The following is an 18,009-nucleotide window of genomic DNA, read 5'->3' as shown; positions in this document are numbered from 1 at the left end:
TGCGCTGGTAATCTCTGAGGATGGGAATCATGTCTCTCATCAGGTGGAGGTGAATGAGATCCCTATCACTTCTCTAACTGACACCAGGGCTAGCCAGACAATGGTAGTGGAAAGGCTAGTTTGTCCAAAGAAGTACACCAGCCAGGTATGTAGGGAAACTATTGCCCATGGGAAGGACTTTGTCCACCATATGACCCTGGTATCCCTGGAGTGGGGTGGGGATCTGACCCGGAAAATCGTCATAGTTAACCCTCAGATGCCCATAGACTGCATTCTGGGGAATGAGTTGACCACAGTGTCAGGAGCAATGGGTAGGGCAGCTGCCAAAGGCACTCTGCCAGTTCAACTTTCTGGGGGTAACAATCCACAGCAGAGGATACAGAGACACATATGGAGGACTAGGGGGCGGAAGAACTCATCTCTGACTCTGTTCAGCCTCAGAGTACAGATCCTGGGCTGAGTGGCCAGTCTCATGATATCATCTGGATCTAGCCTGAGTGAGTCCTGACCCCCAACAGTTCTCCATACACCCCTGGACCCTGGATCCTTGATCCTGATGCCAAAGGTGACCAGGAATCTGCGGTTGGCACTTTTACCTTTTAAGTGCGATTTTGAACCCTCAACCTTAAAAATTCATAACTCTGGTACTTCTGATTGGAGTTTTGTTGTTTTGGTGTCACATAATTTATTTACATTTACCCTATCTTTCTAAATTGGTTTGTGGATTTTTCTTGTGTTGTGTTTTAATCTAATTGCTGTTTGTGTGTTGCATAAATACTTTACACATTGCTTTTAATATAAGCCTGAGTTGTTTTGCCAAGCTACCCAGGGTTAAGCACAGGTTGACTTAGTGAATGTGTGTGGTTAACCCTGCAAGGGATTGTGGCTGTTGCTTGACCAGGGCACACATGCCAGTCAGCCAATTCACAGAAACTAAATAAGTCAATTAATCATTACATAATCTTTTTATTGTCTTTATATGTCATCAGAAACAATGAGCCACACCAAGAGGTGTCCATTGACCATCTGCCAATATGACTTCCAAATGTAAGAGGTGAGAAACAATAAGGAGATCCCACATTCACCTACTCACATAAAGTTAGGACTGATCACAGCACCAGAAGAAGTTGGGATTGCGCTCTCTCCATACAGTGTAAGCTGTACAAAGCTCTTCCATACTCCCACTTCTCTTACAGTCCAAATCTAATTTACAAACTCTGTTCACTGATTCCACCCAATTGCTTAGAGTGAGGGGGCTGGGCCTTAACCAATTTATACAGATCTCACTCCGAGCCAACAAAATCAAATAGAAAAGCAGACATTTCTGTCTCTATGAAAAGCAGAGAACATGCTGGATATTCATTCCAATCAAAATCAGAAGGGGGCACACTATGATTTGACCTCCAATAATTCCAGAAATTGCTCTATGCACTCCATCCCAAACATTGTCAAACCTGGGACAAGACACCAACATCTGAATATTGTCGTCTTTTTCCTTTCCCCACTGAATACAGTAGGGGAGGGGGGGCTTACAGCAATTTTGCTTGTTTCTTTGGAGTAAGTTTATTCTGTGCAGATTAAAAAGATGTTTTTTTCCAAAGTGGTCCTGATTTAAAAATGGATTATAAAATGTGTAAAGAAGTCTGACAAATATCAGGATGTTCCTCTACCAACTGATATCCACCCCATGCATGGATAGGGATCTTACATCTCTCATCATCGGCCTTCACCAGCTCCCAATACTAAATAGAGATTTCCTTCTTTATTGGCCTAGGGTCTTGAACCCTCTCCTCCACTTCACATCTCTCCCTACTGACTTATCCAGGCCCAGACCCCCAGGGAGCAAATTGCAAATATTTGTACCATTACAGCGGAACCTTAGTTTCTGCCCTTCATGCCTCCCACAGAATTATCCTAGAACTTTCTAACTAGCTAACCCCAGCGATAGATGGGATACTCAGCTGATCCAACAGAAATAAGGGCTTACCTGGGGAATTTCAAACTGGGAAAAACTCCAAGTAATATTCTATTCCAAGGATTTTCCTCATACAATACCAAACTTCCAAGAAAACCTAATCCTTCTTAAAGTACTTCTGATCCCCGAACTTATACAGGAAACCATCCTACCTAATGAATTCAGGTTCTACCCCTGTTAGAGTCATCTGGACTCACCAGAAGCATTCTCCAGTTCCTAAATAGGAAGGAGAGGTAAACGAGGAAGACATCTCACAATGCTACCCCACCCTTATCCAACTTTCTTCTTACTTTTTTCTAAATTAAGTCTACGACTTTTAGAGGCCCAAATAATGCTCCTTAACCTCCCTGGTATCTTATCTAAGCTACCCTTAGGGAAAAAAGTGGGACGTTGTAGAACAGACATCTACCCAGATACCAGATAATTTTTTCATAGTGCACCCTAACTTCCATCTTCTCTTTATATCTAAAATAGCCGGGAAAAAATCCAAAGGCATCTGCCATAAACTCCATGAGTCCCACTGTTTTCAATCGGTCCATCATATACAAAATGATGTCATCTGCATAATAGCCCAACTTAAACTTATGGTTCTGAGATTCAAAAGGCACACTTTCTGCGTTTGCCCTAAAAGCCTGCGCCAAAAGTTTTATGTACAGATCAAAAAGTAATGGGAATGAGCAACCCTGATGTGCCCCGCTGGAGATGTTAACTTTCTTTGTCATGCTCCCACTAACCAAAATCTAAGCTGGCTGTGCTATGTAAACAGCCTTAACTTCAGCAGTAGACCCTGAGGGAATGCCAAAAAGCAGTAATAAAGACTTAACCATAAAACCAGCTGACAAAGGGGGCGCCATTGTGATCATGGACAGTGATATGTACAGAGAGGAATGCTTGAGACTTCTCTCTGACTCAAACAGCTACACCGTACACAGGACTGACCCTACTGGTCCTTTGATGGCCAAGATCAAGATCATAGTCACAGAAGCACTTGGCAATGACTGGATAACCAAACAAGAGGCAGACTTCCTCATGAATGAAGAACCAAGAATGCCTAAATTTTACACACTCCCGAAAATCCACAAAAACCGGACGCCTCCTCCTGGGAGACCAATAGTGTCCGGGATTGGGTCTGCATTAGAACCATTGTCACAATTCTGTGACTGGTTCCTTCGCCCTATCGTTCAAAAATCTACGTCCTACCTCAGGGATACGAAGGACGTCCTATGTCTCCTCAGAGACCTCGCGGTGGACACGACCAACGATTGGCTAATAACCATGGATATAGAAGCTCTATACACGAGCATACCACAGAGGCGCACATTGGAAGTGGTGGAAAACATCATCCTGAATAGAGAGTGGGACTTTTTAACCCCACAGCAGTTCGTGATGGAATGTGCGGAACTCGCATTAATGGAGAACTTTTTTGAATTCGAGAGAGTCATCTACCACCAGATCTCTGGCACTTCAATGGGGAGCACTTTTGCCCCTAGTATGGCTTGTCTGTACGTACAACAGTTTGAGGACGACTTCATATACAACCCACACAATCCATTCCTACAGAATCTCAAACTTTGGAAGCGCTACATAGATGATGTGCTGATAATTTGGAATGGATCAGAGGAAGAAGCGATGAATTTCGTCCAGTGAGTTAACACCAAAGATGTACACCTTAGATTCACCCACACAATCAGCAAGAACCACGCTATCTTCCTCGATCTAGACATCACTATGGACAACGATGGGTTCTCAACAAAGGTGCACAACAAGCCCACCGATAGGAATAGCCTCCTATTGTACGAGAGCTACCACCCCAAGGCCCTGCGACAGAACCTCCCAGTTGGACAGTTCCTTCGAGTAAGGAGGAACTGTTCTGATACCTCAACTTTTGAGGAACAAGCATCCCACCTTGAAGAAAAACTTGCTGCTCGCCACTACCCCAAAAAAATGATACGCAAGGCTAGGAAACGAGCAAGGAACAACCCAAGGGAAGCGCTTCTGGAGGACATAACAAAGGAGAACACCAAAAGAACAGTATGTGTTACAACATTTACCCCTGCCTCTAATGCCGTACAAAAAATAATCAAGAAAAGATGGAATATTCTAAACAGCGCGGGAAAACAGTGAGATCCCCCACTTTTTGCTTTCAAACGGAACAAAAATCTGCGAGATCAACTTGTTCACGCCACTATGCCAAACACAGAGGGCACGGAACAACAAAGGCTATGGGATCAACCACGAGTGGTGGGACACTTCACGTGCGGTGGGTGCGTTTCCTGCAAACTCACTTCTAACACCAAAGAAATCGACATTGGTACAGATAGACCATGGCAACTCCGCAAGTTTAGCAACTGTAACACTGAGAACGTGGTTTACCTATTAACATGCCCCTGCCAACTCCAGTACGTTGGCATGACAACCAGAAAGGTCAGGGTACGCATCAACGAACATTGCAGCACCATAAGATGCAAAAAAACAAACACTAAGCTCACACGCCATTTCTTGGAGCAACACCATAAAGACACTGATCTTCGATGGACAGTCCTTGAAGTCATGAACAAAAGCAGGGCTGATCTCTCCAGGGCTCTTCATATCAGAGAACAACGTTGGGTGTTCCGCCTGCGGTCCCACGAAAAGGGACTTAACGACGATATCCCATGGCTCCATCTACATAGATGACCCTTCCACCCACAATGAACACCTGGACAGCCCTCCAGCCCTGTGCCATTTGCCCTAATAGATCGAACACCTCCTGTCGCGCAACCAGCCTACACTTTGGGGCTCAAAATAATCACCTCAGGGATCTCCAGCACATGATCCCAGTCACGGGGGTGTCCCAGCAGTACATTGCACTCCACGTAGATTTTTGTGATCCCTTGGCCCCTCCTTGAGCCGCCTGATTCTCCGTGTATGCCCTGGGATACAAGCCATTCCAGCCCAGAGCAATTTTGAGAGCATGTTGTTGACCTTCACTGTTGCCGTCAGCAACCGTCACACCCCCTCACGAACTCTCTAAGTCAACGCACTCCACGGACGTTGCATGCAAGCCCTCGCACCCTCCGCCAGGGTCTCAGCAACATGCGGCTTTGATTTCCCCCTTTACGTACACCTTACAACTCGGGGCACGCACACGTGACTCTGAACTTTAACAACACCCTCAGGGGCACCATAGCACGTGTTATTGTTTTCCACCGTCACGTTCCCTTGACAACCTAGGACGCGCATGCCCACACGTGACCTCCACCTTGGGCGGCTCCTCCCCCTCTCGCTGGGTCCATTACTTAGCTTATACGCCGAATGCGTGCCCCCGCGTTCCCCTGACAACCCCGGACGCGCACGCCCATACGGGACCGCCTCCCTTGGGCGGGTTCCTTCACTCGCTTTCCTTATTTGGGCACAGGACTCAGCCTGGACGCTCTGATAGGTCCGCCCCATCGGCCATTGCACAACCAGGCACTGCACTGCATGCAACGCCGCCACGATAGCTCCGGACACCGGATGCACCGCACCAGGAACTGCCGCACAGCCGTGATCACCCCAGGCTGATTCCAATTTTATCATTAAACACGCTATTTAAACCCGCCTTGGCGGTCTCACTCCCATGTTCGGGCGGACGAGGAGCAACACCTTAGGCTGATTACGGGACACTCTGCCTCAGACAGTAAGAGTATGAATGGTGGTTGCGCGTTGTTGTAAAACCCCTTCGTCGGTTTAATTGTGAAATGATTGTGGTTCCATCCTGGTTGCAGGCTTGCAAGGGTCCACGGTCTTGACACCTTCAGTTCGTTGACTTTTCACATTCTTCTTCTCTCCCTTTAGACTGAACAGAAGTGTCTCCTCCCTCCCCCCATGTGGCAAGTAGTTTGTCTAACTAGGGTAAGCCTCATGAGAGCACTTTTGACTCTCAACATGTTTGTGTACTCACGTAGAGTGGCACATGTCACATGATTAGTCACTCACCTTAAGGTATTTACGCATGTGTATATCTTGACATTAATGTTATTTATGTTTTCACTTTTGACCTGTCTTCTACAGTTGTGTATATATATATTTGTTTGTTTGATCTTTCCTATAGGCTTGACAGTTGGAAGCTATCTAGGTAGTGGAGTGTGGCCTACGCCACACCCGCGCAGTGGTATTCTCTTGCTACCAGTTGGTAAGAACGGAGCCCTCTCTTTGTAAATCTAGGTCCTGATGAATGCCCTGGACCCGCTCGGGCCAAGAAGGCAGAAACATGTCGACCTTACACTAGACGGCTAGGGGACACCTAAATACCCCACCTGCCGCTACTTTGTTTTTAGCATCATATAGTTACTGATCACATTAAAAATATCTTGGTAACTATAATGATTTTTAACTTCACGTTCTACCCCATGGGCCCCCACTCTTTAGTTTAGAAGTGCATCCCTGTCTCCAGGTGTATGCCCGCCCTCCATCAAACGAAGGTTTTGGAGGGCGAGGACTGGCCGATGATGAAGCATGACACCAGGTGGTGTGTGAGGCCAGTCCGTCACTTTTTGTGAGATGTCCACACTTACAACCAATTCACAACTGTAGTAAGGTCACATCACTCTAGGAGCAGCTTCTTGTGGTGAATAGTAGTAATGGAGGCTGCTAGCTCCTAGCACCCCGTGCCTCCCGTTCCCCCCTCCACACTCTGTGGAGTTCTTCTAGTGATTGCTAATGCCAAAAACCTCCCACAGATACGTCCGGCACACCCTATTGAACGTCTTAGCGGCATCGATGGCGACAATAGCCAATGAGTCTAAAGTCACCGTTGGGATATGTATTGCAGATATCAACTGGTGTGTCAAATCGTGCAGCTGTCTACCTCGCACAAAACCATTCTAATGTAAATGTACTACATTACTGATAATTATGGAGAGTCTCCTTGCTAAGATACCATCAAGACGTCTTCTGTCACCTTACAGTTGTCATCCACTATTAAGGTCTCTATATAATTCTTCCCTCTGGCCATTCTTGTTTTCCAAGCTAATAACTTACCACTCCTCTCCCTATGCTCAAAATGAGCATGCTTGCTAGCATAGCGCCTTGCTTTAGTCCTACTCTCAATAACCTGAATATAAGCTGCCTGTTTCTCAATCAACCTCCTTTTAACGGCCTCCATCCCTGCTTCTGAAGAGAACACCAGAAGTTATTTTCCCATTCCTCCATCTCTTCTTCAAATCTCCTGTCCTACGCATGTAGATTCTTTGATTTAGTAAACACCTCTATGCGTGAGATCTCACAAACAACTACCTTATATAAATACTATACTATGGTCAAGGGAGCTGACCCAAGATTAACACTAAAATAAAACTTGCTCTCCTCCTTTAAAGCATGCAATACATCTGAATCCAGCAACAACAGCCTATCTATTATCCACCTAGAATTAATCTGCATATATGGGAATCTTACCCCTACAAAGCTGTGACACAGAATGGCATTATACTTGTCAAATATTTGGTCTTTTCTCTCCTATTCAGTGCAGCCACAACCTAGATGACATAAACCTATCCAGGTTCCATAATATCAAGCTGGCCCACTCCAAATGTTGTTCACCACACATGCCTGACTTTCACAACACAGCAAAGAATTTCATATAAGACGGCCACTATCCATCCACAGTCTACAAAATATTGTCTCCAATAATTCTAGATCCGTTATCAATTTACAAATGAAATGAGAGAATTGCTTGGAATGATGATCTTCTTTATTCTGGCCCAGCACATCCCAGGTAAGCATATGGTCATTCCTTTCAGCCAACAAACTTACTCCCACTATCTATTCCGATCTTCTTCAAGACATCACATAAGTAAAATGTGGGTGACCATAGGCACATGCTACTAGATGCTGTTATATCAAATAATTTTTGGTGGGGATAAAGTAATGCACTCTCAAAATTCTAATTGTGAATTTGAAGCTGGATCTTTCATCTAACAATATTAGAGCCTTCCCTTCTTCTTTGTCTTCATCTCTCTACAACAGTGGCATGGCTCCAGCAGACCTTATGACTTCTATTGATGTTAAAACTATTCTTTTAGAGTAAAAAAACATGTAAACACATTTCTATTCTACATGGTAGGCAGTTATCCAAATCACCAGCAATGCAGATAACACATTAAACATATATGTAAACAGAAATAATTCCAAGAGAGAATATGGAAAATTTAGGACAATTTCATCGTATTCACCCAACCAATCCACCATAAGAATACAATGACTATTGTGATACTCTCACACATCAGACTAACAAAACAATACTGGTATTCAGCGTTATACCAGACTAATTTGACATTATCAAGGTGGATAATTTCTACTCAGATAAAAGCTTAAAGTAGCTTTCACTCCTTCTCTTTTTCCATATTTCTATCTCTCTCGCTTTACTCCACTCCTTTCTCATATCCTACCTGCTATGTGTGCTATGTCATATATAAATAAGCCAATCAACAATCAGAAACTATGCATGTTTTGTCTGATTTCAACTAATATAAGAGCAGAAAGATATTTAAAAATGTATGACAAATGTACTGCAATGATAGACATATTGTGGTATCCTGATGCTCAGCCAGAATGATTGCGTGAGAGAATGTTGGAATGTGGAATGTTGGAGTGCCTGAGTCAGTTGGCGTATGGGCTGAGCAGCAGGGAAGCTGCTCCTGGTGGGGCTCTTATTATACTCTTATTCTTCTTTTCCATGTAACCTGCTAATCAATAAATCTTCATGGAAAATTACTTGGACTCGTCCGTCAGCATACTACACATACCCTGTAGCTTATTCAAGTATTATACAACTCTTCAATAAATTAGCCCAGGGTCTTGGGGTAACAGAGGAGGGATTACCTAATGAAGTGAAACAGAAAAAATGTTGTTTCAGAACTTTAAGGTTATATCCATGAATAATTGTGAAGATTTGTTTCACTGAATATTGGCCATTTGTAGTGGAAGAGTTTAGAGAGCGAATGCCTCCAGGTGTCATTAGTTTTTCTGCCTGATACTTTGGGACCCACAAATTTAAGAGTTTGTCATAATATATGATATGAGCGAGTAGGGTTGGACACAAGTTATACTGCCTTAAGCCTTAACAGTTTCATGTAGTGCTTAATCACTTGGTAAGTAATGTGGCCTTTATATTTAACAACGGTTATAGAATTAATGTCCACCAAAAGCTCAACTGTGAACAACAAATCACAAACAGATCTGGAAACAGCAGCATGAAGGCAAATACATAAAAAATAGTATAGTGAATTAGTCCTGAACTACGACTGGGAATTGACATTAGATTATGAGTTCCGCAGCCGTTAGGTTCTCATGATTAGTCTGTAGAACTACAAATCCATTGCGTAGGGCTGGAGGTTCTGGATTTGATACAGTTGATAAGGTGCATGTTAATGTGGAGCAAAAGTAATGATGAGGGTATTGTCTCTATGTAAGCTGATGTTCCAGAAAAGAGCTGCTGCCCATAAAAATGGCTCGTACTATGCATGAGTTGCCCTGAATTCTGCGTTTTTCTTCCGAACCCTCATTGTTTACAAAAAAGGCTGAAAAACTGGTTAAGTAGGAAATGTATGGATCTGTATGTTATGCATCCCAACTTTAAATTGTCACTTTAAGTGGACATCAGTGCAAACTAATAAGGGTGGTGCAATCATATTTACTGATAGAAGATATACATTTACCTGTTGCATAGATGGTGAAGAGATTTAGAGCATAGTGTGGCAGGACTGTCTGCATGCATGTGATAGGACAGAGACAAGAGCTGAAGAAGTCTTAAGATACCAGTTGGCAGGATTTGTTTGATCTTTTCAAGAGCCATTAACTAAACGTTAGCCACATCAATGCTTTTATTTATTTATTTGGGGGGAGAGAAGGTGAGAATCGTGTAATTTATAATATCTTCAGGAGAATTGGATCGATTTCTTATGTTTTGTGGAAAATTAGTTCAGTCTTCAGAGGGCTGAGTTTGAGGAAAAACTCTGCCACTCTTGATTGTATGTTTAAGAGTAGAGGGCATATATTAAGGAAGTCTTTTATTCGAGAGTATTTGAGATAGATTTGCATGTTCTCCATATACTGATGTATTGTGACACCTATTCCTTCCCATAATTTGCTTTGGGTTTCCATATACAGTTTGAAAAGTGTGAGGGCGAAGATACAGATGGTTAACTGTTAGGTAGGCCTGGTTAACTGACTGGTAAATCAGGTTGATTTATACTACTTGTGGCACAACTTTAATTGGCAGAATTATGGGGAAGAGGAAAGCCCGGAGTAGCATGCAGGGCACACCAAACTGTAAAAAGGCTCCCCAACATGCTCCTCGGAACTGCACAATAGATGAGCTTGATAATCTCATCAATTAACTGGAAACCATTCCTAATAAAGAGAAGAAGCCGGTTTGGCCCAACACTAGGCCATAAATAGCTTGCATAGTCAAAAAGAGACATAAAGGTGTCAAGCTATTGATGAAAATTTTCAATAAAACCCAGACTAGCTCAGAGGGGAGTGTCACTGCTAATAAAAATAAGGGAACTCAGATAGTCAGCACTGTGAACATTGAGAGTCAAAGCCAGTTTGGATGAATGCAACACTATTAAAATCACTTACAACCCCGATATACCTTGTGTAAATTGTTTCTGCCCCCTTGCTGACTGAGGTATTTCTGTCATGTAGGACAGAGTGTCACACGTAGGCGCAACAATTCGCATTATGAAGGAGGGTGATTCTATAAAAGAACGTAGATATCTTGTTTGGCAAATGTAGGGAGAAATTCATAATCTACAAGCCCAAATTATGGAATTAAGAACAATGATCGACAGGGCAGGTCTGGCTCACCCAACAGGGAATGGAAATGCTTGAGTGCAATGTGAATCGGCTATCATAAATATGCCCAATTACCTACTTACATCTGTTAAGAAATACTTCTACAGAACAATTAAGACCATAATACCTAGACGGAAAGAGGCAGAATTGTATAATAATGACTGTAAGATAGCCAAACTGAATTTGATGTCCGCAGTGAAAGGAGGCAGTAGAACTTCGATAGCAGAAGGTAGGAGATTTTATAACAGAATGCGGACACTCTCCAAAAAGATATGGAGGAGGATAATTGGCAAGAATTGGTTAGAGTGGCCAAAATGAAAGACAGTCGGTCGTTCTGGCACTTGCTTATCAAAGGGGTACCATTCACTGTTGATTAAGATGACTTCTATATACAACCATATATTTGGGAACAACATTCCTCCAAACTTAGGGGCCCATTAGGATGGCTGGCGGATCACCCTCGCCGGGCTGGCAATCCACCAGCCATCCATGCCTGATTGACCCCCCACCATATTATTATGGCTGGCAGGTCCGCAGTGGACGGAAGACTGTCCGCCACTTTTCCGCCGGTCGACTCATCGACCAGGCGGAACAGGGGCATGATATGGTGGCGGTGTCTGCAAGACACCGCCATCCATATCATGATGCAAGCGGAGATGAGCCTTTCCATGGTGGCAATGACTGTTGGGGGCCCGTTGTGGGCCCCCCGAGTGTTGGGGGGGGTGGAGGGTCCACTTTGGGGGTACCATTGCATGCACAAGGTGGCAGGCACCGCAGGCAACGGTCTACATATTAAATCTCAAATTATATACTGTAGGGAACAGAGATACCAGGTACATGGAAGGGGGCCGAAATGATCCCAATCTACAAAAAGGAGGGACAATGGGGACGTGACTATCTGTAGGCCTATTAGATTTGTAGACACAGCTCAAACAAAAATTAGCAAGCAGGTGTTGACGAACATACAAATTTAGATGGAGGATAATCAAGTTTTAGCCCACTTACAAGCTGGTTTCAGGGCGCATAAACACCATAAATCAGATATTCAATGTTTTACTGATTCTATGGAAATTGATCCTGATCAGCAAGAGAAATCTCTATGTAGTATTCATGAACTTAAGGTCTGCGTTTGACCCAATTCCCTGAGAGAAATTGTGGGTTGCACTAAAGGAGATGGGGATGCCTTTAGAACTGCTACGTCTAATAATTCCCTTACATAATGGCAGTTATGCTCAAGTGAGGTGGGGCGGGGGGCAAACTGACAGAATGTATAGACATCTCTATAGGGGTCCATCAGAGCTGTGGCTTAGCCCCAACATTGTTCACCCGATATAGGAAAGGGCTAATAAACATACTATATGACTGCAGACGTGATCCCCCAAGATTAGCGGACCAACAAACCCCTGCCCTCCTCTTTTCTGATGACACACTGTCATCAAAAACACCAATGGGTTTATAAAACATCTTCAAACGATTCTCAGATGCCTGAGATAGTTGCGGCTTGGAAATGAATGGCCTCAAAACTAAATACATGACTTTCCAGCCACACAAGTCTTTTCAAGGAAAATGAGGCTTGGACCCAGGATTCTGAAACAGTTTAAAGATTTTGACAACAAGTTCATTAGATCGCTACTGATTATGTCACAGAGTGCCCCTCTTGTCCCATTGTGCCTAGGAATAAAGCATATAATATATCTTGCAGCCCTTAAACGCCTAGTTTATTGGGTCAAGCTCTGGATGGGTAAATCTCAGATTCCCATCAAAAGGTCAAAGCATTAGACAAAGCGGGATTCATTCACTGGCTTAAGAATGTCAAGATGTGGCTTTATAAAATAGGCTTGGGTAAAGTCTGAGATAACCCGATGAACTCGACCAAAGGAATGGTAGCAAAATTGAAGTCCAGATAGTGGGATTATATTTTGGGTAACTGGTTGTTTTCATCCACACATACCACTTTAACTGGTTATTTTATTGATATTAAATGTACTTTGACCTTTGAATTTATGGATCTGATTTCTAAACTTTAAATATGGGATTTTACCGGGAAATTTACTTAAAAGCAAGTGGAAGCTGAGCTCTCCTATACCATTATGCCTGGTGGGTAAATCTAGTACTAAATCTGTGGAGCACTTTATGTTCTTCTACCCTGCCCATGTCAAAACCAGAATTAAATTGATAATCCCAGTTTGTTGGCTACTCTCTATGACACGACTCACAGATGCTATACGCAAGATATCTTTTGTAAGCTTGGTGTATCAGATGTAAAGAATTAGATACAGATTAACATCTTTACAATACAGGCTGATTTTAGGTATATGCACTTTTTTTGCTGGTTTGTTACAGCTAGACCCAGAGTGTTAATAAACACTCCTGTATTTTTCTGATGGATGAGATCCTACATGTATTATAAATTGCCCAGATGTACAAAGTATGTCTCAATGAGCATGCCTTAATCTCACACAACAGAGACACAATCAAAAAAAGGAAAAAAGCAGATAAGCCAATATTGGACGCTAAGAGTGGGAAAATCAATAGATTTTAGAATACTGCCCTCACACACCCGAGAGTGTCGTGCTTCATCATTGGGCCGCATCATACACCTAGGTGCAGACCAACACCTTAGGTGGAGCGCAATTTTTTAGAATGGATGATGAAGAAAAGTGGTGAGGGTAGAGTATAAAGAAAAAATAGGCAGAACGTACACAAGTGTGTACTTCTGAGAGAAAAGAAACAAATAGTCTCCAAAGGAAAGGGACCAAAAGAAGAGCAGAAAGAAGTGCAGCACTTAGAGTCTATCCACTGGGTATTTTGAGGCAGTTTATGGAACATTGAAATAAAATTCTAGTGAATTAATAATGTTGTTTTTTGTGTTAGTCACTGTCAATGAAACTTGACCACCATAGTCTGAAAGATCATTTGCAATACTGAAGATTCAAATAATCATGTACATCATGTATTAATGTAGCTTGTGATTATTCTAAGGCTTTCAGTGGGTTGCAAAAATGACTTTACCTACACGGTTAAAAGTCTGTTTTGATATATAAACGCATATTATTGACTTGGAAGTAAGGTCCCTTATGAATGGGAACTCAACAAAAGGCACTGTTGAAAATGTTTGTAGTACTATCCTGCCCCAGACATCATATGAATTGACTGGAGACACAGTCACAATATGCGTTGATTATTTTTTCAGGGAAAATGTACAATGTATTAACATAATATTCAACTGCACAAGATCCTTGAATTTCACTTCACACAGTGATGAAATGTAACTTTATTCTGACTATTCAGAGACCCCAATAAAGTACTTCCAGTCCAACTTTTATGTCGATTTTGTTATTCACAGGATTCTGCCATTGTTGCCAGCAGCCTGCGCAAAGAATATAAAGACAAGAAGGCGAGCTCTGTGTTTCGGAAGAAGAAGAAAGTGGCTACTCAAAACATTTCTTTTTGCGTAAAAAAAGGTTTGAAAATTGAAATACATGTATCACTGCTCAAGATGCTGCTTTTTTTTAAAGTTACAAAAAAATGACGCTAAAGACCTAATTATAAGTGTTTTGGTAAATTCTGGTTTGTGCATAACTGCTATTACCACACAAATGGGAATTATGAATTTTATGACACACTGCACCCCCACAATTAACTCCAGTACAGTTTCAGCAAGTCATAATTGCAAACATTTACTGGGGAAAAATACCCAGAACATAACAGGACATTGATTTTAGTGAAGTAAACACCAAATTCCACAAGTTGTGGCCCATTTTACATCCGAAATTGGTGCACCCATATTGAAGACTAAAGAATGTTTGTTTACACTCTATGCTATATAGACTATGCTAGGATTATATCTCTTCCAACCAGTGCATTTCCAGAGACATATTTTCTGTCAAACATATTAAGGGGCCTATTATAATGGCGGGTGGATTACCCCCACCATATTAGTATGGCGGGGGGTACCGCAGCGGACGGAAAAGACCGTCTGCCGCTTTTCTGCCAACAGCCAATCGTTACGATTGCCTGGTGTGCAGATCTGGGGCATAATATGGTGGCGATGCCGAGCAGGCACCGCCATCAATAATATGATGTGAAAATTTAAAGGCATTTCTGAAAGGCTGGCGGAAATTTCTTCGGGGGCCCGTTACGGGCCCCTGGGAAGGTGGGGGGCTGCACTTGGGGGGTACCGATGGTACCCCCTACAATGCCCTACACTAGGTGGCAGGCACCGCGCAGTGCCTGTCACGTTGTGCATGGCAATGCAAACCATGCATTTTTAACATTGCGGACAGAGCTGCACCCAGCAGCACCGTCCACAATGCTAAAAGCCAGAATGCGCTTGCCAGTGTGGCGGGCGCATGCTAATTGGCCTCTTGGGACCGCAGCACCTCTGGCGGTTGGTCCCATTTTCTGTTACGGTGGTGGGCGGACATCGTAATGGGGCCCCAAGTGTTTAAGTTACTCCATTCAGTTAGCACTTACCACTGTAATTTACTGCAGCATTATCAATTTTGTCATGAACTTTGTCATCCTGATTGCATACCTCTGAAAATAATAATATACAGAACTTCATAACTGTGAGAAATTGGGTTTCTGATTGAGGGGGCCGAGTATCTTTCTCAAACAACAACCACAATCTCTGTCATGGTGAAGCACCAAACCCATTAAAAGTAACCTGTATTTAGTCCTCTGGTAGTTTAGTACAAAAGCTGTCAGACCTAACTTAGAGGGAATGTGTAAAGTATTTATGCAGCACTCAAATAATCCCACACCAAAATAGAAGAATAGAGTAAACTTTAATAAATAAAATAATACCAGAATGACAAAAATCCAATTGGTAGAAGTGAAGATAAGACTTTTTAAAGCCAAAAAGCACAGAGCATCAAATGGGGTTATCTGATCATGCTGGACCAGGACAAATCACAAGTTAATCCCAACCTAATGGGGCACGGACCAGGTACAGGACCAAGGTCTGCCTGCTGGACAGTGTACCTGGTCGTACTTGGACTGAGATGTGAGGTTCTGCATTATGCTGGGTCGCTTCTGATTAGGCCACCAATGAGGAGCAGTAAGGTGCTGCATAGGGATGCAAAAGTGCTGCATAGATTCTGATGAGGCCACTGATCAGGATCTGTCAGGTGTGCAATATGAGGTCCTGCGCTGTACTGGGTCAGTTCCCAAGAGGCTGCTGTTCAAGAACTGCGAGCTGCTGCGATCTGAGGTACTGCTTCGCAGTACATTGAGTTGTGTCATGCTGTGTCGGTTCTGTTGGAACCCACAGTTTGGCCAGTAAGAGTGCACTCTGATTCCAGCCAAGGTGCTAGGACTTGGGGAGCACCTCTTGGGTATTGGGACTCACTCCAGCAGAGAGCAGTATATGGGCACAGAACGGTCTAATTGAGTCTGGGCAGTTGGGCAGATGCAGGGCAGGGCTCTGGCGCTTGTTATGTTCCTGTAGCTCAGAAGATGAGGGCAGTCAGCTAGCCCTTGGAGTCACCTTGGTGGTTCCGGGTTCAAGGAGCAGGTCCAGACTTCCTTCTTCAGGCAGAAGGGCAGTCCTTCTTGGAGCAGGGCAGCAGGACAGCCCTTCCAGCAGCAGAGCAGCCGAGCAGTCGATCTTCATGTTTATACCTTGTTCCAGATTTGATGTGGGAGAAACTTCTAGACTTCCCCTTACATTTGGCTCTGAAATTTCCTTCTATCCCCTGCTCAAGCTCCGAGGATCAAGGGGTTACAAAAGACTAGTGTGAAGTCCTTTGTGAAGGTTCTGAGGCAGCCGCATTGAAGTGCAAGTGTGGTAGGTGATAGCTCCACCCCTCCTATACTGACAGAGATGGGCCATCCTGAAAACACCTAGCCCCCCTTTGTATCACTGTCTAGTAGCAATACATAAAAGCCAACTGCCAACTACACCTAATCATGTGATCCAGGATAAAGCTGCAGGCAACAAATGGTTAGCACAAGAATATGGAGACTTTCTAAAAGTAGCATTTTCTGAAATATGACTTAAAATCCTACTTTACCATTAAAGAGGGTTTAAATTACAATTCATTTGAGACCAAACTTGACATTTCCACCTACTCCCAATCAAACATTATCACTTAAATGTAATAGTGTAACCCAATGTTATCCTACAGGAGAAGTAGGCCTTGCAGAAATTAAAAAGAATGTAGAGTTTTTCACTGCCAGGACAAGAAAAACTTAAAAGTACACGTCCAACTTTTTAATTATACTGCACCCTGACCTGCGGGCTGTTTGGGCCTACCTGAGGTGTGACTTATATGTATTAAAATGGAAGGATGTGGCCTGGCAAATTGATCTTTTTTGCCAGGTTGAAATGGCAGTTTAAAACTGCATGCAGGCTGCAATGTCAGGCCTGAGACATGTTTGAAGAGGTTACTTAAGTGGGTGGCACATCGTGTGCTGCAGACCCACTAGTAGCATTTGATGTACAGGCTCTGGGTACATGTAGTACCACTTAACTAGAGGCTTACAAGTAAATTAAATGTGACGATTGTGTATGAACCAATTTTACCATGATTAGAATAGTGAGCACAAGCACTTGGGCACTGGTTAGCAGTGGTAAAATGCACAATTTCCTAAAGCCAACAAAAATAGAATACAGCAAAACAGGAGGGGCCAAGACAAACAATTTGGGCGACTACCACCCAAGGATGTCAGGTCTAACAATAACACATTTCTGCAGTTTCTAAATCCAGTGACGAACATGTGTTAATAGCTAATTTAATGATATTTGATGTACTAACAACAGGAAAGAAGGTCTAGTCATACTTGCTGGGATTCATACTTTGGAGATGAATTGATATTTATGATGATTATATTAAACTCATTGAGCAAGAGCACACGGCTGGCATGTTAACACCAGTCGTCCCAGGTGCAGTATGGTATATGGAGTTGACTGCACAGTTTGTACTTGCGGTCATAGTATTTGCCTTCTAAATCAGCCCAACTATTGAATGACATCTCTGGTAATGCATTTCATGCTAGTTGCCATTCTCCAGAAGAAAGCATTGCTATTTCCTCTCTACTGGCTCAATCATAACTATATTGTCATTTGCAGCAAACAGAAATACATCTACGTAACCCCTTCGCTGCTAGGCCTTTTGTGCTAAGCCTTTTTTGGGCTATTTTGGGTAGTGCGAGCTTAGGCCCCTGTAACTTTTTGACCACATAAGCTATCCACGCCAAATTTGCGTCCTTTT

General features: G+C 43.1%; 1 protein-coding gene across 3 annotated transcripts in view; it reads left to right on the top strand.

Moving 5' to 3' along the window:
• The window catches only part of LOC146810314 (ATP-binding cassette sub-family A member 10-like), a 1,546,030-nt gene that overhangs the window by 1,379,676 nt on the left and 148,345 nt on the right, over window positions 1–18,009 (top strand). For all 3 annotated transcript variants that reach the window (XM_085617307.1, XM_085617308.1, XM_085617306.1), the window contains one exon: window positions 14,139–14,256. In XM_085617307.1, coding sequence (XP_085473433.1) covers window positions 14,139–14,256 — 118 coding nt within the window. The remainder of the gene's footprint in view (window positions 1–14,138; window positions 14,257–18,009) is intronic.

Source organism: Triturus cristatus, chromosome 7 (genome assembly GCF_964204655.1).
Source record: "Triturus cristatus chromosome 7, aTriCri1.1, whole genome shotgun sequence".
NCBI lineage: Eukaryota > Metazoa > Chordata > Amphibia > Caudata > Salamandridae > Triturus > Triturus cristatus.
Note: the sequence above shows the minus strand (reverse complement) of the source record. Positions and strands in the feature narration are given on the sequence as shown.